The sequence below is a fragment of the Odocoileus virginianus genome, chromosome 7 (genome assembly GCF_023699985.2).
Source record: "Odocoileus virginianus isolate 20LAN1187 ecotype Illinois chromosome 7, Ovbor_1.2, whole genome shotgun sequence".
Lineage (NCBI taxonomy): Eukaryota > Metazoa > Chordata > Mammalia > Artiodactyla > Cervidae > Odocoileus > Odocoileus virginianus.
In genome coordinates this window covers 2,067,901-2,090,861 of record NC_069680.1, presented here as the reverse complement: position 1 = coordinate 2,090,861, position 22,961 = coordinate 2,067,901, and the positions used below count along the sequence as shown (strand labels likewise).

The window sequence follows — 22,961 nt, the reverse complement described above, 5'->3', positions numbered from 1 at the left end:
AGCGGGCCCAGAAAAGGATCAGCCTGGCCAAGAAGGGTGCAGGCAGGGAAAGCAGAGCCCAGGTAATCCCTTCAGGAAGCATGGTATTTATAGTCAGCCTTAACCTAGGATGACCCTCAGAGCCTGGGTAACCTTCGAAAGGAAAGTGCTGGCCCAGCTCTGCTCAGCTGGGGCCTCCCCACGTGGCCTCTTTACAGCCTGGGCCCATCTTCCCCATTCATTCCCTCAGGCCCAGCTCCAGGCTTCAGGGAGGGAATGGGATGGGGCCAGTTGCTAAGTGACAGCCCAGGTTTCCTAAACTGCAACCCTTCCTAGGACGCGTCTGATCTCAGGGGTCCTGGGCAAGGTTGAAGGACTCGAGGCTCCTCTGGGAGCCCTGAACTCAGCTCTGTGATTGGCACCCTGCCTGGGGCAACTGCAGTTCCCTGAAATGGTCCAGTCTTCCCCCCAGAGGCTGGGACCACCTCAAGTTCATCACTGGGGTCCCGGGGGCAGGCACACTAGCAGGTTTCAGCCACTGTTTGACCAATGAACGAGTGAATGAAGTGAAAGAGCTGTTGAGGAAAAATGGGAGGAACTGGGGAGGCAGAGGCCAGATCAGAGATGGGGGAGCAGAAGGAATCTGCTAAGAGAAATCCTAGGAAGGGAGAGAGGTGAAAGACAGGGGGTGGCAGGCCAGGAGGGACAAAAACAGTTCCTGAGGTGTACAGTGAGGAAACCGGCTGAAGGATGGGGGCCTGGATGTCAGAAACCATGCCCAGTGAGGGCCTGGAACCTTCGTGGCAATGGGAGAGACGAAAGTGCAGCCAAGGAAAATAAACTTACCCAGAGGCCCCCTGCTTGGGTGTGGACAAGGGGGGCACACAGAACCGTGGAGACAGTGTGTGCTTTCACTGCACTTGCCCACAGCGCACACATTTACCGGGTTGTGCTGAGGAGAGCAGGCCCTGCATCTGCTCTCTGCTCTGTGCCTCCAGCCCAGGGCCCCTGGCAGCAGGGCCAGGCAAGGCAAAAAGAGCCATCCCACATTGGGCTCTGATCAACTCTCACCCTGACCTGAGCTGACTTCCCCCAGCCACCCCCATCCCATTTCCCGAGGGAAAAATTGGCCTTCCTGAGCTCTACAAACAGACCCCCCAAGTCCCCAGGGCCTACGCTGGGATCCAGGCTGCCATACGACCAACAGCTCCTTTTCTGGAGCTGGCTGGGGAAGAATGATGTATTTCATAAGCAGAGTTAGCACATCAGGTGTTTCAGAAATGACAGTAGTTCTGCTTAAGTTCATATGAATTAAAAAAAAAAACCCTCAAAACCCAGCCTGTTCCTTTCTTATAGTTCATATATTCCCATCCTCATCACGTGCTGATTTTCACTCCCAGGTGTAACAAGGTCCTGGCCTGAATGTGAACAGTCCCAGGACTACCGGCTCTAGAAGGAACCTAATTACAGATGATTGTGAGTTACCAGACACTTTAGCAAAGACTCCCTCCCCAGTCTGGCTACTCAACGTATGCATGGGGGCTTCAGAGATGGCCAGTGTTGGGGTGGAGGACAGTCTTGGTTATTGACCACCTGTGTGAGTGCAGGGACCCACCTCGTCACTGTAAGCCTCAGTGTCCCCATCCGTGAAGAGGACGTAACTGCCACCTCATGGGATTACTCTGAGGATTACAGAGACCACTCTTCCTGGTACTTTGTAAAAGACAATAACTGTTGTAATTAGAAATCAAGCCAAGTCAGTAATGCTCATTACCTTTAGGCAATGAACAGAATGAAAGGGTATCATTTTTTTTTTTTTTCTTTTTTCCATAAAGCTGCTGTGATTTTGAAAAGTTTGAAAACTCCTGCTATAGGGAACTCCTGGTCTCTATCTCATCCTGTGCAGGAGGATGCTAGGGGTTAAATGAGGTTAAGTGTGACCGGCACAAAGAGAGGGTTTGATGGATGCTCGCTTCCGTGTGTGGCTGCACGGCACAGGGTCAGCACTTCTCCCGGGGCAGGAGAGTGAGGATGGCGGCTAATAAATAAAACAGGAACTCCCCAGAGGTTGCTGCAAAGGTCTCCGGTGTCTGGCCAGCTCCCCTTGCTACCTCAGGACTCCGGAGAGGACAGACAGGTCACCTCTGCCACTGCTTTCCACAGCCCCACAGTCAGCGAGGGAGGGTCCCTGCAGCACGCATCCATCCCAGCACCAGCTTGGCAGCCGGATGCCTAGAGGCCTGCCTTCCAATACCCAAGGCTCGGCTGCCCTGGATGTCAACTGCCACCAATGCTTCACTCACCCCTGCGCCACTCCATCAGGCCGGGTCCCCTGAGCCTGGCAGGATCCTGAAGCCAGGAGTGACCTTAAAGTCTTTACCCAAGACTCTTCATTCTACAGATGAGGATGAGGCTCTGGGGGGTCATGTGACCTGTCCCATACTCCCACAGCCTGTGCCTGTGTGCATGTCAGCGTGGGGGGCTCAAGGGGTAGGTAAATTGTTTCTAGCAAACCACTCCACTGCCAGTGAAGGCTGAATTATAACTACAACATTAAAACATCGAGAGTTTGACCCAAAGATAATGAATACTCCGATAGGAAAAGCAGCGAGCAGAACACACTTCAGGAACAAGAGTGGAGGAGTTAAGAGGCGGTCTGACCTTTCCTGTCCTCACCAGGAAAGAAAGGACTCTAAGAGCTGGGCCCTCCCAGGACACCAGGGCCTCACTGGGCATCCACATCTCCTGCGGGCTTGAGAGAAACACAGACTTGGGCACTAGCCCAAGACTCTAAGTCCGCATGGCTGGTTTGGGGCTCAGTGATGCAGACCAGGGGCAATTCAGACTCTGCGGGCACTTCTGGACACACTCACTGCCAAGAGGAAACCTTTTCCAGTGTCGAATGGATCAAGTGGTTAGAAAGCTAAGTTTTATAGTCACCCTTCACTGAGCACCAACTAAGGAGCAGGCAGGACAGAGAAACACAGAGACTGAAGGTCAAGATTCTGGAGTCAGAGAGACTGGGGTTTAAACATCAGCCCTGACATAAATCAGTGGAGTGACCTTGGGTAAACGCCTTAAACTTTCTAGCCTCCCCTTCTGAGAAGCAGGGAGTTAATTACAGCCCACTTCTTAGGGAGGTAGGGAGGACTGAAAATATATACATATATATTCATTAGCTAATAGGCTCAAGAAGATTATATATAATAAATCAACTGACCTAAGCCCCCACCCCTGAGGTGCAGTCTTCCTGGGACCATAGCTCTAGCTCCCTCCACCTGAAGACTAAGACACACACACACCAGCTCCATATTGGCTAGAGGAGGCATGACTACTGTCAATGAAGTTGGTTTTGCCATTATTATTATTAAGCCACCAGCTCTACTCTAGAATGACACAGAGCACGTCACCATCCGTCACAGGGTGACATTTTGCTCTGCTCCACACTCAAGAGCCCTCTTCCCTCTATATTACTCCAGCTTCTTTACCTTTCTGTCCACCCTCCACTCAGCTAACCAGTTCACCTAACAGCCCATGGAGGTGTGCCCAGCGCCAGGTGCCCCTGGGGTTCTGGCTTCCTCCGCCTCCACGGCAAACAGACAGCAAGTCTGCCCAGCACTGCTGGGGCTACAGCTAGAAGAGAACCCATGACCTTCCCCTGGCTGTGGCTCTGTCCTCTCCCGGACCTGGCATTCATTTACAGTCCACACCTGCCTTTCCTCAGGCCTGTCTTAAATGGGTGAACTGGAGTCAGAAGGCCTGGGTCTGTTTCCACGCTGGCCCATGCCAGCCCCTCACTCTCCGCGCACACCTGCCCAATTCTGTGCACCTCAGAGACACTGAGATGCCCTGGGGAGCTTCAGTGAGCAGTGCCTGGGTCAAGTGTGAGGTGCACACAGATGCCGGACACCCCTGAGATCTGGAAATCCACCTTTCTCAGGCTCACCCACTTTCTCACACGGCACAGCTCAGGGCCCCCAACATTCTGCTTATGGAGCAACAGAGGACTCATCTGAGCACGTTCGTTCTCCTCCAGAGCCTGGCTCGGGCCTCGCAGGCAGCTAGCTGGGCCTGACTCATTGTTTCCCCTTCCTCCTCTACTGCCTGTGAATCATGGACCGGGTCAGGCCAGCATCCTCCCTGGTTTCCTTCCCATGGTCTGCCTGCTCCTGACCTCCATCCAACAGGACAGAGCCTCTTCCCTCCAGGCCCACACGCACCTCACCCCTGGCCCTGCCGGGTGTGAGCATCCCACGCCGGCCCTGAGACCCAGGTTACCTTTCTTGTGTGCAAGTCCCCTGCACATTGTGCTGTCCCCTTGCAACTTGGCTGTCAGCTCCTGGAGGGCAGACTCTCGAGAGGCAACAACGCAGCACATCAAGTCCAAAACCTGCTGCCTGGGCTTCAGGATTCTGGTTTAGTCGCCTGGGGTAGGGCCCAAGCATCAGAGGGGTTTAAAGGCTCTCCAGGAGCTTCTCGTATGTGACCAGGGCTGAGAAGCACTGATCTGGAACTAGGCCGACAGCCGGACTGGCTGCTTTGACTGTTTAATGAGGCCTCTGAGAGAGCCTGGCAGGGGGGTGCTCCGGGGAACCCCAGGCCTGCCTGAGCTGACCATCTGGACCATCCTTTGAAGGCTCACAGCCAGAACTGGCCATAAGGCAAGGAGCAGAGGACTCAGGGGACCCTGTGGCTTGGGAAACCCAGCTTCACAAGCCCCTCTTTGCAGAAAGGAGTGGGTAAGCCCAAAGGAGAGGCCCAGACTGGGGCTCTGGAGTCAGACAGCCCTGGACTAGCTGCCTCACTCTCCTTACCAACAGGAGGGCCCTTTCTCTCTCCACTCTGCTCAGCCCGAGGCCTGCTCTCTCGTGCCTGTGTGACCAGCACCCAGACACCCCCTTCTGTAAGGACTCAGGCTGAGCCACAGACTTTTGGATAGAAAACGTGTAGCCCCAAGGCACTGGGGGACAGTGGGAGAGCAGAGGGAGGGAAGTCCTGTTTCCTAACAAAACCCCCCACCCTCTCCCCAGCTGCTCTGGGCAAGAAGGAGGGAAAAACCTGACTCATCAATGCTGTGTGACTCACAGGCCGACAAAACTCACTCGCCAGACGGGCAGGGACAAGAGCCTGCTGCTCCCACCACAACCGGGGGCCGTGGGCAGGTAAAGCCCGTCCCTCTAGCCCTGCCCACCGCCAGCTGCCAGGCCTGAGTGGCTGGCCTGGCAAGAGTGTCTCGCTTGGCTTGGCCCCCTGACAGCCACACCCTCCCGTGGCTGGTTCGGTACTAGCAAGGGGCAGGGCTGGGAAGGGGAGAGAGCTCAGAAGGTCTGGAATATAGAGAGGTGACTTGTGTGAGCCCAGGCAGTTGAGCCTCCGGACCTGTTTCCACAGCCATGACATGGGAGCCATGATGCCCACCTTAAAGAGCTAGTATAAGGATTAAGCAGGCACTGTGTGTAATCCAGTGTTGTGTGAGGGGCTAAAAAAATGGCAGTGATTATTGTTAGTTATGTTAAGTACTTAATTTAAGGTTATAAAGAGCTTTTTTTTTTTATAAATAGTTTTTTTAAAACATCATTTCAATTAATCCTTACAACCACCTTGCGTGGCAAGTATTACTACTCCCATCTTACAGATGAGAACACTGAGGTTCAGGGACTCTGGAACAGTGGTAGGAATCCAGTGAGTGGTTTTAGATCCCTTCACTTTCAGCCCAGTGCCTGTCCCAGACCCTGTCCTGTTCTGCCTGCATGCCATTTCCCCAGGGCTGTGAGGAGGCCCTGGCTGGGGCTGGGAGTGGGTAGGGGAGATGACCCCCTCTCTCCTCTGACACGCATAGCTGACAAGCACAGAAGCCGCTCTGCCTCCAGCCCAGGAGGGAAGGCCCAGCTGGTGGCACCACTGACCAGTCCCGTGTGCTCTGCGGCATCGCTGCCAGCCCTGCCCTGCCTCCCACTCCGCCTGGCTTGACTCTAATGCATGTGGTGCCTCCGGAAATTCAGTCATTGATGACCATGTGTGTGTTGGCCTCCATGCCAGGCTGAGAACTCTTCAAGGCAGCACCTGGTCTCGTTAGTGTTGGCATCTGAATGCCCAGCCCGGAGCCGGCTAAGCAGCTCAGTCGGATTGCCAAAAGCCTCAGACTCCAGGTCTGAGATGGAACCCTGGCTCTGCCACTTACATGCTTGACTTGGGCATGTTATTCATCCTTGAAGAACCTCAGTTTCCTCATCTGGAAAATGGGGATAATAACAGCTACCCTTAGGGCATTACTATGAGAACTATGGTAAATACCAGGAGATTAAAAATCATGGTTCACATGTACTAACTTCTTATCATGTGTCAGACACTGTTCTAAACCTTTATATGTACTAAGTCACCTAATCCAAAGGTCACACAACTAGGTGGCAGGCCAACTCTGAAACCCCCAGAAGGTTCGACCTTCTCCTGAGTGTTGAGGGCTTGGTAGGTTGTGAAAGTTCATCATGGGAGCTACTCCAACAGATGCTCAGAAAGCATTTCTGAGCCAAATCGATGAACGAACCTCCGTGGGTCTAATTTCGCTTTCATCCACAAACATTTATTACTGAGCCCTATTCTGTGTACAGCTAAGCTGAGTTATTTGAAGTTCCTGTGAAATAAAAAGTAAAAAAAAGAAAAACAATTTTTTTTTTTAAAAAAGCAAGGCCTCCTCACCCCTCTCAGGAGGGTAATGGGATCCAGATTGCCAGAGTCAAAGGCAGGGGCCCAACCCGGGAAGTTCCCCCAGCCCCTCCCCTTCCTCGGAGAAGGTTCCAGCTGGAAGGCCCCGGCCCTTCAGGAGGAGAGGGGACGGAAATGGATGAAGGTGCTGACTGTGGTGGCCTCCAGGGTGCTGCTGCGGTGGCTGTGTGGAAGGGCCTCTGGGCACCCAGGCACCTCCGGCTGTTTGTTTTGGCAACGCCTGAGGAGGCGGTGGGCCCGGGGCAGGGAGCTCCCAGGGGCTGAGGGCCTCCAGGGGTGGGCCTGGCGCCTGTGTGGAGTGCAGGAGAGGCAGGGCCCGTCCTCCCACACAGCACAGCCCGCCCTTGGCCAGGCCGCAAGGGCAGGCCCCCAAGTTAAACAAGCAGAGGGCGCCTCGACCAGCTCCAGGGCAGCTCTTCTCTAAGCGGCAAAACCCTCACTTCAGAGAAAAGAGTGAATGATTTTCAGAGAAGCTCACTTCCTGTGGGAGGCAGGTAAAGTGGAGCTGATGGGGACGCGTCGGGGAGAACACGGATATAACACACCGCATGCTCACCCCTCCCGACAGCCCCCAGGAATCCCAGGCTCCAGTCCCTATCCTCACTGCCCATGGGGCCTCTTGGGGACAGGACCCCCTTCACCTGCAGAGCAGCTCCTGACTCGGCTCTGAAGGCTGCACACCTTGGCCCCAAGACCACCTGGTTGGTTCAGCCGCTGTGGCCTGGGGCAGGTCATCTCCCTGCAGGCTCCCATCTAGAAAATGAGGCAGCGGGACTTCTAAGACTCAACACAATCCACTTGTGGACAGACCTGTACGGGGCTTGCAAGGGGCACAAAGACTTAAGCAAGAGCCTGGCCCTCCAAAAACTCATGGCTCCCACCCAACACTGCAAAGCAAACCACACGTGCAATCGTGCACGCACGCACACAAGAGCTACAAGAGTCAGTGCACAAAATGCGGCAAGACTGGCAGAACAGACAGACTCTCAAACACCCATGGGACCCCCGCGAAAGTGGAAATGGCTCAGTCTCGCACATGGCCCACCACCAGTGCCAGGCAGTGTGCAACCCCGGGGAGCAGGACGGGAGCTTCTACTGGTCAGGGCTGGTCTCCTGGTCAGGGCTGAATCACACTAATGATGCACACTGATCCTTCCTCGTTTGGGGACACAGTATGTTCACATTCCTTATTTTGAAAACACTTGAATACATAATTTAGGAAACTCTTGTAGTGTGTTACTCTGCAACACATTTAAAGAAACATTAACAAATGCATGATAAATAACTGATCCACGCAAATTTTGTTCAAAGAAATCCTGACTCCCACATAAGGCAAATTGCCCCATACTAGGGCAGAGAGAGGTGTGTGGACAGTGTATATCGGAGCCCACACCCTGACATCCAGACCTTGTTTATGCATCTGTCAAAGGGGTGGGCAGGAGCCGGGTTAGAACATTTTCACACACTAGCCGCTTCCATCTCTGACCCTGTAACAAGGACGCTGGAAATAAGCAGGCCCCAGTGGGCTGGGAGGTCAGGATGGGGGCAAGTCTCACCCTCACCCTTGCATTTCAGACTTTCCATCTCTTCTCCCTGAATAGACAGACCCCCTTTAAGCTCTGCTGCTGCCAGGAAAAGAGGAAGCTTCCAAGCTCTGGGCCTCAGTTTCCCTCTGGGGTTATAGCAGTGGTAACGGTGCTGGTGGTGGTGGTTGTGAACCGTCCCTGAAGGAAGATCCAGATACAAGAGAACTGGCCACACGGAGAACCTCCAGGCTGTCTGGAGCTTGTCAGCCCCTGCTCATTCATGCTCGCTTTCTCTCCAGCCCCTGATGCGAAGAGCCTGGCCTGGGAGCAGCCCGGCTGGCCCTCACCCAAGTTCACAGGACCCTGCCACCCCACCCCCAAAGTAACCCAATTCTTCCTGGTCAAGTGACAGCTGGAGGTGGGGCTAGAGGGAGAGGGCAACGGTTACTGGCTCCCAGACCCCCAGGCCACTGAGGCCCAGACAAAAGGGTCGTGGCCTAGGTTCATTTCAACACGATTCTGCACACCCATCGTGCTCAAGATCCGACCTGACACTGGGGGGCCGGAGATTGTGAAGATGATATTTTCATGACCTTAAGGTTTAAACAGCACCTCCTTGGAGAGGCTTTCCCTGCTGCCCTAACTAGGGTGGGCTTCCCCCAACCCCCGCCCCCGCCCCCGTCTCTCCTCTCCTAAGTGGTGCGATCCCAGTTCTCTGGTGGTGAGTTTACTTCTCCGTCTGTCTCCCATCAGAACACCAGCCACTCATAGGCAGGGCCCTCGTCTCTCCTTCACAGAGGCACCTGGCACCTCACACAGTATAGGTCCTCAGTATTAGCTGAATGAAGGAATGAGTGAACAAATGAAGGGATGACTACACCACCAGACAAGCCAGAAGTACCACAGATTCAGAAGGCGATGGGGAAGCAAAGGAGGGAATGGGCACATCCGAGAGTCTCCATGGAGGAGCCACAGTGCTGTGAACTTGGCTTTAAAGTGGGTGATGCCATGGAATATTACTCAGCCATTAAAAAGAATTCATTTGAATCAGTTCTAATGAGATGGATGAAACTGGAGCCCATTATACAGAGCGAAGTAAGCCAGAAAGATAAAGACCATTACAGTATACTAACACATATATATGGACTTTAGAAATATGGTAATGATAACCCTATATGCAAAACAGAAAAAGAGACTCATGTATAGAACAGACTTGTGGACTCTGGGAGAAGGCGAGGGTGGGATGTTTCAAGAGAACAGCATTGCAACATCTATATTATCTAGGGTGAAACAGATCACCAGCCCAGGTTGGGTACATGAGACAAGTGCTAGGGCCTGGTGCACTGGGAAGACCCAGAGGGATCGGGTGGAGAGGGAGGCGGGAGGGGGGACTGGGATGGGGAATACATGTAAATCCATGGCTAATTCATTTCAATGTATAACAAAAACTACTGTAATGATGTAATTAGCCTCCAACTAATAAAAATAAATGGAAAAAAAAAAAAGAAAGCAATAATAAAAATTTGATTCTGTTGTACTTAAAAAAATAAAAATAAAAAAATAAAGTGGGTGATGGAGGAGGCATTCCAGGGGGAAGGTACAGAAGCAACAAAGGCCTGGAGTCATGCAGGAATAGTGACTGCTGGGCAGCAAGACGGGTTGAAGTCTGATGAGTCCACCCACGCCCCGATGGGTGCCCTCTCCCGGGCCCACTGTCCTCCCACTCAACACTGCTCTTCACCCTTTTGGACAAGGTCAGGACTACAGAAATATCTGAACACCAGCTGCAGTGTGGTAAGCAAGGGTTGTTTCTAAATCAAACTCTAGTTGTCATCTCCTGGTTTCTTCATTTCTAGTGCCCACCCCCGGCTAACTGGTTCCAGTTCTACACAGCCATGCCACCAATGGGGGACTGTGGCGCAACCCCCAACTTTGACAGAGACCTCTTATTACCCTCCCCCACAAGCCTCCAAAGAATTTCTCTCCAACTACATTTAGACTATATTTTTTCTAATGGAAATGCTAAGACATCTGTCAATTACAGCTTCTGATCTGCATATGTAAATGAGTGGCTCATGGAGTTGATAGAATTCCAGCCCAGAAAAGATGCTTTGGTCAATTCTAGAAGGTTGTGATGCTTTTGTGACTCAGTTATTTGAGGTCAAGAGATGGGTGAGGAACAGAAGAGGTAAGAGACATGGTCAGAGGCAGGAAGAATGGGCGGAAAAACCCACAGGCCCCACCTCTAGATCCAGATGGGACTTCTCCACTGCTCACACAGGTCTAGTCAAGGGAAGAGGAGCCTGGGGCACAAGGCGGGAGGGGAGGCTAGGAGGAAATTCTAGCCAATCAAAGACTTTCAACACAGAGTTTTAGATGTTGGGCTGTGCTGTGCTTAGCCGCTCAGTGTCTGAGTCTTTGCAACCCCATGGACCATAGCCTGCCAGGCTTCTCTGTCCATGGGGATTCTCCAGGCAAGAACACTAGAGTGGGTTGCCATGTCCTCCTCCAGAGGATCTTCGCAACCCAGGGATCGAACCCAGGTCTCCTGCATTGCAGGCGGATTCTTTATTGACTGAGCCACCAGGGAAGCCCTGACTTCTATGCAAATTAGTGCAAACTGGTGTGTGTGTAGGGGGGCGGGAATCAAGGAAGACGGTGAGCTTGACACCATTTTTCTGGTAAAGGTCACACCTTTTCTGGGTAAAGGTCTAGAGCTGGAATAACTGCTAGGGGTAGGTGGTGGTCCTCGGAGGCTGTGTGCTTCCCAAGAAAACAGGTGCCTTCAAATAAGCCCAAGTTTATAAAGATAGTACTAGCATGGGCAGGCAAAACATATCTGGGGGATACACACCAATTTTTCCACCAGTGGGATGTGGTGATGGGCCTTTAACTTTCTAGAATATATATTTGTATATTCATTGACTTTTAAAAAAACAAGGTTCCTGTTGTGTATCTACGTGTTTTAAGCTTTTAAGTGTGGTTTGGTAGAAGACTTTATAAGCCTTATGGGGAAAGGCAGTAACAGCTCAGTGAAGACTTAGGGCATCTTCTGCCCACAAGGCACCTCTAAGGAAAGATTCTTTCTCGCTGCCCTGTATCGATAAAGCCTTACACCACTTCATAGGAGCTGCACTACAAACTATCAGGGTGGGGCTGGGCCTTACCCATCTCAAGAGCTCCAGGGCCCAGGCCAGTGCCTGACATACAACAGGAGCTCAATAAAGGCTGAGAGAAGGATCATATGGTGGGATAGAGCTCAGGTCTTCTGGGAGGAGATGAGGGTGAGAGAGAGAGGGGACAACAGAGAGGATCTGCCCAAAGGCAGGAAACACCCGACTTCCCAGTGGAGCCACCGTCAGGCCTTGGTCTTAGGTGAAGGCCTAAGGTCACCAGCTGGGTGACCAGGAGGGCTGTGGCCGGCCCTGCCTGCAGGGTTTCCCAGAGGAGAAGGCTGCAGGGCCTGGCCTATCTCTGGCCTGGGCCATGGCCCACAGCACCTGCCCTGCCTGAGACCAGTCTGACAAGGACTGCAGATCTGTGCCAAGCAAGAGCTGACCCAGACTTGAGGGGACAGGTCAGATCTCATCCCCTCAGGTGTGCTCCGCTATCCCGAGGCTGGCCAGGAACAGCCTCCTCATCCCCTTCCCCGCCTCCATCCACCCCCACCCACCACCCTCCAGGGCAAAGGAGAAAGGCAGGCTCCCAGGGGAGCTAAAACCCAGAAGAAAGCAGGGCCGTGGGAAGGCTCCCTGGCATACAGGATGCAGCTGGCAGCTGGGTGCTAGGAGACCACCTGTTTTGCCCCAAGCCTCCCCCCTGCCATGGATCATGCCGACAGGCTGTGGTGGTGGGGGGGGGGGGGGTAGGCAGCAAACCCAGGGCAGCGGGAGGTATCTGTTTTCAGCACAGTCACTACAGGGGCAGAGAGAGAGCTCTGTGAGCTGGGCTCTCGGGTGCTGGAACAGGCATCCTCTCAGTTTCAACTCAGCTGGGGCCAAGAACTGCTGAGGCCGGCAGCCCTGTGCGGGGGATGCTATTTGCTTGTGGGTGAGCATCCTGTCACCGCGGTGACCCAGGGAAGCACCAGGCAGGAGGCCAGCCACAAGGCCAGGAGCAGAGCCCTCCCTGCTGCAGCCTGGCCTTGACCTTTCCAAAGAGGAAAGCAGGTTCGAGGCACTGCTCCACCTTCCCTGGACCTGGCCATGGCTTGCGTGGACTGTAAAGATGCATGAGACTTCATCTGTCCCTTAGGAGGGCACGCGACATGCCCAGAAACAAGAGCACAAAGATAAGAGAGTGATCAAGGCCGTAAGAGGCATGGACAGGACCATCAGGGCTTTAAAGGAAAGAAAGAGCTCACCGTGATGGAGGACATACAGGGAAAAGACTCAAAAAGGCTCTGGGAGGAAGATGGCATTAGATAACAAACAAGCAAAGACCACCCCTCACCACCCCCACCGCCACAGACAACCCCAGCAGCCAGGTTAGCTCCAGAGTCAAGAGACTACAAATCAAGAGCTTCTTGGTTCAGGGTACTCCCTCCAGTTGGCTGCTTTCCTCGACCCAGTCGGTCCCCTGCTACCTGCTCCCCAACTGTCTCATCTTCCTAGGCCTCAGAGTCCCACCTGGCTGCCCCTCCCTGCCTCCCACTTATCAGGTAGCTCTCAACCCAGCCCTCAGTATCACAATGTCCCTACTGGCCTTGGTCCCCAGGTCAATGGCCTCACCTCTGGCCCAGTCCAGCTCAGCTTTTCTGTTCTGAACCTATTTGGAGACTACGTTGTGGTGGCAAATTCTTACCCCCAAATCCCACCACATTCCTCAACCTGGAGACCTGGAATGACAAGGCAGCCTGCTCCAGACCGAGGGAGTGTCTACAGCAGTTTCCAAGGTCCCCGGGGTGGGTGTTCAGAAAGGGTTAAAGCGTCGGGTTCTAGAGCCAGAGTCAGAATTGGTCCCAGGAGGCCAGGGAATGCTGCAGGCCAGGACGGACCCCGGACCTGCCATGGCAAGCATGACCAGGACTCCTTTGTCTAACTGCCCTTCTTCTCATTCTTTATGTTGTTTAAAAGGTGACATATGCAGAACTTCCCTGGGGAGGGGGGTCCAGTGGTTAAAAATCCCGCTTCCAATGCAGGGGACACAAGTTCAATCCCTGGTTGCGGGACTGGGATCTCACAGGCCGCAGGGCAACTAAGCCTGTGCAGTCACTACTGAGCCCACACACCACCACTAGAGAGGAGCCCACGTGCTGCTGCAGAAGATCCCTCACCTGAAGCAACCAAACAAAAAAAATATAAAAATTTTAAAAAGTAAATGACTTTAAATAAAAGTGACATATGCTACATAAAGAAAAAGTACACAATAAAACATAAAAAAAAAAAAATTAAAGTCACCCAGATCCTGACACCCAACAATAACTGGCAATAACACAGTGTGGAATTGTTTCTCCACTTCTCTCAGTGAGTGCATACATGTATCGCAGGGAACACATAGCATGTACAACCCAAACTCACACCATCGATACGTCCTTGGTCCTGTTTTTATTTTAAGCTACAAAGCCAGTGATTTGCAGCCCCTGCTGCTAACCAGATTCACCTGTGGAAGCTCTATAAAAAGGCAGATGCCCAGGGGTCCACCCTGTGGATCAACTCAGGAAATAAAGGAAATCCAGAATTAATGAGACACTTCCCAAAAATCCCATTGTTTTTGTTTCACAAAGAATCATTCAATAAATATTTATGGGGTATCTGCTACATGTTTAGCACTGTACAGGATGTATTTCTTCATAACAAAAAACTTACATCATTCTCCACTCATTCATTCATTCACTCATTCAAGAAAATGTTTTGAGCTTCTCCTATGTACCAGACCCCATGCTGGGGAGCAGAGACATAAAGTCAACGAGACAGGCTCTCAAGGTCAGAGCTGGTAAGGGAGACAGAAACGTAAGGAGATAGCAGACACCAATGTAAACACAAATGCAAGGACTGTGATCACACAGGATCATGGGAACACAGGAGATGGGGTCTCGCTCAGTCAATGAAAGGTCCTGAAGTCCAGTCCAAGTCCTAGGATGAGTCAGCAGGGTTTGCGGAAGTGAGCCAGGCAGAGGAAGCAAGGGGAGCAAGGCTCTGGAGGTGAGCAGGGTTTGGGGAAGCACAAGCAGTGCTGCCAGAGAGGACATGCAAGGTAGGAGGTGACATGCAAGGCACAGCAGAGGTGAGGACAGGCTATGGAAGGTCTAAGGCCAGTGTAGACATTATCATCAAGAGCTAGAAGAACCCAAAAGAGATGCTGGAGAAGGACATGCATCTTGGAATCCACGCATAGGGTGGGTTTGAGGGGAAGAAGGCCGCTGCATTAGCTCATGAGAGAAAACAAAGGCCTGGGCTCCAGCTGTATGGAGGGTCTGTTCTGTGACAGGCAGAGTCTTGGTGAGATGGAGATGAGGGGTGGATTTCAGAGGTACTTAAGTCACACATACAGATAATTTCTTATTTTTCACATTGGCACGAAAGTCTTCATACATAGAGCTTTGCACATACTTTGGCTTACTTTCCTATGATAAAAAGTCCTTGTGGAATTTCTAGGTTAAATGTAGGGATATCTCTAAGGTACTTGGTTACCTTTTGCCAAATTGCTTTCCTGAAAGACTGCATCAATTTTCACTTCTACCAGTGAAGTGCACAAGAGTGCTTATTAGACCCTCTTTGGCCTTCATAAAAGAAAAGTAGAGGTCAGCTCACATCCGTTCCGCTGCTAGGAATGAAGACTTGCCAGAGACTGAGTTTCTGCTCGGCCCTGAACAAAAATGACTGCGCCCAGGGCAAGGTTTCCAGGCTGCACCAATGGAGCACAGGCTGAAGGGTATATTACTGTGGAGCTGGGGCAGGACCAGGGAAGGGGCACTCCCTCCTTGCTCCAACCCTTCTTCCTGCTGCCAGTAACCTTCTCTCCAGTGGCTGTGTCATTCCCCTGCTCAAAAGCTTTCCTTTGCTTCTCACCACCTCCAAAATAAAAGCCAAACTCTTCAGCATGGAAATCAAGGTGTCTCAGGAATGTGATCTTCAACACACATTTCTGTTCATTCATTTATTCATTCAACAAACATCTTAGTACCTGCTATTTTCCAGGGACTGAACAAAACAAAATCCTTGCTCTCATGGGGCTTACATTTTAGTGGGAAAGACAGACGACGCACAGGTCAGTAGAGATGTGCCAGGCATTTACATGTGTTACGCTCAAAATAAAGCAGAAGAATAAAGTCAGGAGTAGGGGCACAACTGTAGAAAGGGTGGCCAGGGAAGGCAGGTACAAGGAGCAGGTGCAGAGGCCAAAATGGAGTGAGGAGTGAGCCATGTGGACATCTGGACTCTCCGTCTCCCCACTATGCTCACACCACCCCCAGGCCGGTCACCCTGCCTGGGTTTCCAAGTCTGCATGCCTTCTCTCTCAGATTTCACTCTTGAAGATCCCCTCCTCCTCCCCTCCCTTTCCTTCAGCTGAAACTGAACCCTCCTGTGCCTGGCTCCAACATCACCCCTTCTGAGAAGCCCTCCTCATTCCCCAAGCCAGCCCTGATCCCAACACTTCACTTCCATCTAGTCCACACGACTGCAAGCATATGGAGGCCATGCAGAGTCCTTTAGCTTTGTATCTGCAGCGCCTTGCACACAAAAACAAGAGAACCTCTGTGTTGGCACTTACAGACTGGCCTCCACACGTGCCCTCTCCAGATGACACCGAGTTGCTAAAAGGCAGGAATTGCCTTCCTCGACTTCTGGTTCACCCAGTTTGTGCAGCACTGAGTCTGGGGCACAGGTGTTTGCCAAGGAGGAAGGCATGTGTGCAAGTTATCAAAGAGATCTGGCACATTACAGGCAGGGAAAGTTCTTCTTATTAGCACATGCAAATGAAAATACTCTCCATTGTCTGCAGTGAGGCTGGCAGCTGTCTACCCAAATCCATTCTCCCTTCCTTCTTGGCAAGGGGCAGTCCAGCTGGACTACATTTCCCAGCCTCCCTTGCAGTCAGGGCGACCACGGAATGTGAGCTGTAGGGATGTGAGCTCTAGAGGACCTGGGTCTAAGGGCAGAAGGTTTGCCTCCTCCACCTCCTCTTTTCCCTTGCCCTGGTTGGAATCCAAGCTTCAACCACGTGGACAATGGTGTCCCGTGATAAAGCAACACCTCTAAAGGAACTGGATCCCAGAATGACACAGCAGCAGAGGCGCCCTCTCATGTGGCCTGTTCACATCAGGGAGAATCAGGGCCACTGTAAGAGACAGAAAAATAAACTTCACTCTTCAAGCCTTTTTATCATTAGGCCACTTTCATACAGCAGGGGAGTGCTACATGAATAAATACACTTGCCTTCACAGGGTGAGCCGAGCACCGGGGGGACCTAAGTCTTCATCATCGTCTACACCTTCCTCATTTCCTGCTGGGAAAGGGTGAGTGCTGCCCCCCAGCCCAGCCCCTAAGATCAATGAGCATCAGGGGAGGAGGTAAGGTGAAAAGGGTGTACAAGTCAAAGCAAATGCTCCATGAGGAAATCATAAGGAGGCACGAACAGGGGTGACGAACACTGTGGTGAAAGCAGAGAAACGCAGCCTCAAAGGCAATGGAAATGACAAGAAAAACAAGCCTGAAGCCCCGACTCTCCCTGGAGAAAGCACTAGGGGATGCAAAACCATACGCACACCAACATTTATTCCAGCCCCTTGATGGTCTCCTCACACTCGGCCTGCAGTCTGTCATGGGGCAGAAGGTGGGGAGAACAAGAGAAATGGGGAAGAAGGTGGCATAACCTCCCCAATACCACCTCCCACAGTGGTACCAGGAAGCTGGTCTCTGTCAGCCTGGGGAGCCAGCCGAGATCAAAGGTCCTGCCAGAATGCAGGGTCTCTGTTAGCCCCAGCATCCACTTCTGGATGCTCTCAACTGTGAACCTGGTGCCCACCAAGTCACACCCACACAGAAGGCCCAAGGACAGGGGACAGTGCTGCCTTCCTCCAGCCCAAGGGAGCCTCAGACATCTGCCCAATCGTCCCAGGTCTACCGGCTCAGCAGGTCCCTGTCTGACAGCCCGAGCCCACCTTCTCTAAGCACCATGATGATTCGTGCTCATGCCAGGGGCTGGGCTCAGTGCTGGTAGGGAACAGTGAAGACAGAGGCCCTGAGGAGAGGGAGCACAGACCAGGGGAAGGAAGGAGCCCGGGCTCTGGCATTGGCAAAAGAGGAGTCACACTCTGACCCCACTCATGAATTGGCTGTGTGATCCTCAGCAAGCTTGAGTTCTCGAAACTGTAAAGCAGAGATAAAGGTGCCACTTCACAGGCCTGCTGGAAAGAGAAGCCCGCTCTGTTCCTGACATGTGAAGGTACTCCACAAATGACTGGTTTCCTTCCATTGCTCTCTGAGTCCTCTTGCTGACCTGCCACAACACATCAGATTCCAACCACTTGCCCTGTCCTTCAGAATTATGGCACTGTCGTGAAATGTCCCTGTGGAATAAGATGTCACCTGCAGGGCAATTAAATACTCCAGGTAGGTTGGCAGCCAGGCATCCAGACTCTCTGGTAGAGGCTCAACATTAAAGCTCCCAGGTCCAGGAGTTGCTCTGAAGTGGCAGGTATGGCTGCCGAGCCCTCAAGGGGAAGAAGTTATAAAGAAATATGATGTGTCAAGGACACTATATCTTAAGCTCAGGAATCTCCAGGTGGACAGAAAAGAAGACACTAAAGAGCTGGAAAGCAGAACAGCTCAAGGCTGCCTTACAAGAAGAGAAAAAGAAAAGCAGGAAGAAAAAGGAGGCAGAGAGGTGAAAGACCTCTAAAGGAGAAACAGGAGGGAGTTACCAGGGTGGCCCCAGCCTCTGACACAGAAGCTCTTCTCTGAGACACTCAGCTATCACACCTGGCCCCCCTCCAGATCCCTCCTCCCACTGCTATGTCCTGTTCCTGGTACCACGTGGCTCCGACGTGTCCATCCAGCCAGGTGTACTTGAAAGAAAGAAGCTAAAAGGTTTGTCCTTGCTGTTTGGAAAGGGCTTTCTGAATCTTGCCCATAAAACACGCCGGAGATCAGGGAGGAGGCAGACTATGGCTGAGCGGCAAAGGACAAGACTGAGCATCTCAGGGATTGTGTCTCTGGCCTGGTCACATGTGTGGAATCATCTGGGCAAGGCCCATGCCTTATCTTTGATCCTCGCCATGTTGTAAGACAGGTCACCAACGCTCACCCCGGACTCCCATCCCAGGAGAGGTAACAGGAAAACTTCACCAGAGGGAAGCAGACTTGCCCATGCAGAACCAGGGGGTGGGAGACACAAAGGAGGCCCACCCAGGATCACCCAAGCTCACTGAGCACTCCCAACAAGGCCACGGTGAGGGGCAACAAGGCAATGCACTCTCTGCAGAGGGCCACGCCCAGGTGAAGGACTTCCCCGCTTTAGAGCCACCCAAAGTTTTAGCCCTGTTGAAGGGAAGCCTGGCCGACTGCCTGGCAGGGCTGCTGAGTGAAGCAACTCCCCACTGGGTGGGTAGCTAGATAATATCACCTTTAGTGCTTTCCCAACTCTAATTTCTGGCCGTAATGCTCTGGAGTTGAAAACACAATCTCATCCATGCCTTGAAATTCCAACTGGTTGGCCCCTGTTCCTGCAGCCTCCTGGAGTTTACAAAAGGGCTCCCGGAGATATCAACTCACTCAATGACATGTGGCAGGGGCTTGAGAGCCACAGCACACCCTTCTGCATCCTAGGATTAGCCACATGGCCACCAGAAGTCAGTGAGGCAAAGCTAGAGTCAAAGGACAATCAGTGCATCCATGTAAACATCTGTAACCCCAAGGAGCCCGGAACACGTGTACCCGAACAATCTGCCCTGCCCTGCAGCCTAAACAAGTGCCAGGGTCCGAAGACCTGGCCAGGTGGTTGTGTGGCCCATTCCAAAGGGGTCAGGTACACGCTCCTGCCCAGCTCTTGTTGGAAGAAACCAGAACTCAGCCCTGTAACTGAGGCTTCAGGGAGAAGAGAGACCAGAACCCAGAGTCCAGGCTGGGACTCAGGAAGTCTGGGTACTGCTGCTCATGTTGGCTGCAGGTGGCCCTCACTGCTCAGCTCAGAAAAAGCCCCTACCAGGCTAGGGCAGGAGAGCTTCAGCTTTTGTGAAACCAGATCCCAGTGGAGCTGGAGATCCTGGGAGGTCTTTTGCAATAGAAGCTCGGCTCTCAGAAGGCCGCCCAGTCTAATTTCAGGCTGTTCTCCTTTAGGAAGAGAAATCACCTTATAGGGAACAGAAAACTACCTTCCTGGAACTCCTACCCACAAGTGCCAGCTCCAGTTTCTGAAACCACATGACAGAATCTCTAGGCAGCACTGTGTGGTGGTTAAAATCTATGCAGAATCAGAACTATGCACAACCAGAGACCCATCCCAAATCCCAGAGAGATGATCTTGGGTGGGTCATTTAATCTAAGCCCAGGTCCCTCCCTTATCAAATACAGATACTAAGATTCTTCTCTTTGGATTACTGTGAAGATTAAATGAGATTATATATATGAAGCCCCTAGCACAGCAGCCAGCACATTGGAAGGGCTCAGCAAAAGGTAATGTCACTTGACAACAGTTCTTAGAGGATTTAAAGACCATCTTCCTGATCTCCTTATGCCTTTGTGTTTTCTTGCTAAGCACTCCCAGTTCCCCAGGGCATGATTTCAAGTTCCTCAAATATCCCTTAGTTGTTCTGTCACTAGGCAGCTGGCACAATGGCAGGCCTTGGGCAAAGAGACAGAAAACCTGGGTTTGAATTTGGACAGTCTTCCTGGAGAGACACTGAATCTCCAAATGAATCTCTAAGCCAGACTGAGAACCTACATGAACCAGGTGTCAACATTCAGTACTTCATATTATCTCTTTCTCCAAGAGCTTAGAGTTCAGCCCCTCCATAAATTAATGGTCCATGGCATCAGTGCTGAGGGCTTCCCAGGTGGGGCAGTGGTAAAGGACCCCACCTGCCAATGCAGGAGACACAGGAGACCTGGGTTCAATCCCTGGGTGGGGGAAGATATCCTGGAGAAGAAAATGGCCAGAGGAACTAGAGGGCTACAGACCATGGGGTTGCAAAGAGTCGAACACAACTGAGCATGCACATGCATGGACACACGTGCATTAATGCACCTGGGACTGACTCAAATGCCACTTCCTCCAGCTCTCCCTGCCACCTTCCCCAGGGCAAGCAGAGCCCTCCATGGAGCAGAGCCTCCCTGCACCAGCCATCATTCACATTTGAGTCCATTATCCCTACTTGTGGAATGAAAGGTGGTGTGCCCCAGGGAAGACAAGAAAAGGGTCAAAGGATCATGACATTCCAAACTGGCATGATTAGCGAAGAACTTGGCACAAAGCCTGTACTTAGCCTGGGGGGGCTGAATGGAAGCTGGCAGGCACAGGCCCCAGACTTTGGTCTCTGTCCTGGCTTCCCCGTAACACCCTCCTATGGGTCCTTCTCTCTGCCCAGGACCCTGTGGAAGGGACATCTGTTGTGGGAAGAAGGTCAGAGCAGACACTCACTAACTATGGCCCCATGGAAGCCAGACTCCAAAGGCTTATTGGACAGCCTCACAGCTCTGGACAATGCCCCTGACACAGCCTCTCTCCTTCCTCCTTGAAAGGGAAAATACCTCCTTTTTTTTTTTTCCTTCCATTTATTTTTATTAGTTGGAGGCTAATTACTTTACATCATTGCAGTGGTTTTTGTCATACATTGAAATGAATTAGCCATGGGGGAAAATACCTCCTTATGTGGGGAGAAAAGCTGAGGTGGTGACTTGCTTCTTCCCCTTCTTGGAAGGCATCAAGCCCTTTGCTGTCCAAGGGCCTTCACCTGTGCAGTTCCTTCTATCTGGCTTGGGTAACTCTCCCCACCCTCACCCCACTTTGGGTTGTATCAGCACATAAGGGCCAGGACCTGGGGCCAGCAGAGGCTGAAACCTAGCTCATGTTCAGGCATCAGCAGTGGGCTCTAGTAGGAAGACTAGGGACAGAAAAGGCATCTTTTTCTCATTCATCCAAAAGGTGTCTCACAGGCCAGCGAGTAGCCCTGGCCAGGAGTGGAGCCACGTGAGACAAACATGGCTCCCTCAGTCTCAGCCTTCAGGTGTCAGCTTAGGTATCTGTCAAGGAAGTGATTTTGACCCTCCACCCCCAAATAATCCACTCCCCTAGCCCATGATTCTCTCCTAGCACCCTCTTCTCTCCTTTGTAGTATGCATTTGGATGATTTGGGTATAAGCTATCTCTCCACTTCTCCATGGGTTCTATGAGGGTAGGACCATACCTGTTTTGTTCAGTTGCATACCCAGGACCAAGCCGGAGCCAGGCACACACAAAACAATGCATACCTTAGCTTTACAAAGGTATATGCTTCAGATTAGCTTTGAACTCCAGGATGGGGTATCTAGATACCCTAGATATCACCTTCATTTGGCACATAACAAAGCCATCAGGTAGGCCACCCAGAGCCCCAAGAGAATTTGGTCCAGCTGAGAGAAAGCAGGCAAGATGCCCCCATACAGTGTAAGGCATTCGCAGGCCCCTCCAGAAAATACCTGTAGGGCCATAGGATAATACAGTCTCCTACTGGGAAACCGTGTTTCCCAGCCTTTTTAAGCACACACCTCTTTTGATAAATACAGACTTCACATACACACACACACACACACACACACACACACACACACAACTGTATCATGCCCCACTTGGGAATTACTGTAACATCAGGCAAGATTTTTTGCCAAACTCTACCTTTGATAGTTTACATTTTAGAAACGACATATTTTCCCAAACCTAAGATGTAATTATGATACTGAAGACACTCTTTCAAACTTCCTATATATCCCAGTCCCCAGAGATTTAGTTCCAGCTCTCTCTCATTGACATTCAACAGTCACAGATAAGAAAAGGTCACAGAGGGCTGACCTCGAAGGGCTGACCTCGAAGAGCAGACGTGTTCCAAGTCAATACGGAATGTATGGAAGAGGCAACCTCGGGAGCATATTTCTAGCACACTCAGAACAGAATGGCAACATGACTCAGTCGGAAGGGTACCAGACGCCTGTGAAGAGATTACACTACGATTTCAAGTTCTGGAGGTCCTTTGTCAGGATAACGTCAAATGAAGTTCTTAAGACTAGGAGGCACTTTCCCATCTGTAAAATGGAAAGCTGGTACAGGGGGAGTCCACAGCAAAGAGAAATATGATGACCCCTGCCATCTGAAGGCCTCTGATTGTTTGGAGTATAGAGAAAATAAAAGAAAGAAAGCACAGCTCTAAGAAGGATACCATGAGGGTTCCTTATCTGGGCAGTTATTAGTTCCAACGGGCAACTGGTAGAAATGTGAACTTAAAAGTTTTTGTGGGCTGAGGGGATGTTGGCCCTGTGGCAACTTTTCTTCCTCCGGGGGAGGCAGATACATCACCGCAGTTAGGAGACGGCCGTGGGAGTCAGACCCACAGGAGTTCCAGTCTCATTCTGCCACTGACTCACAGGTAATGTCAGACAATTTACGTAACCTCTCAAGCCTCAGTCCCCCTCAACAGTGAGAGGATGACAATAAAACCTATATCTCTGGGTTGTTATAAAGATTAACTGTAAATAATGCATGTAAAATATTTAGCACAGCATCTGGAAGACAGTAAGTGAAAATGCAAAGGATTAATATAAG

The 22,961-nt window shown here is 51.7% G+C and overlaps 1 protein-coding gene across 3 annotated transcripts in view; it reads right to left on the bottom strand.

Annotated features, from left to right (window-relative positions):
• Positions 1 to 22,961, bottom strand: part of UBTD1 (ubiquitin domain containing 1) — a 51,140-nt gene that overhangs the window by 8,742 nt on the left and 19,437 nt on the right. The window contains exon 1 of one of the 3 annotated variants that reach the window (XM_070469973.1): positions 4,258 to 4,453. The exons of the other annotated variants lie outside the window; for them this stretch is intronic. Within the exon in view, the coding sequence (XP_070326074.1) occupies positions 4,258 to 4,357 (100 nt within the window). The 5' untranslated portion in view covers positions 4,358 to 4,453. Of the gene's footprint in view, positions 1 to 4,257; positions 4,454 to 22,961 lie in introns of those variants that run through there. 3 annotated transcript variants of the gene reach the window in all.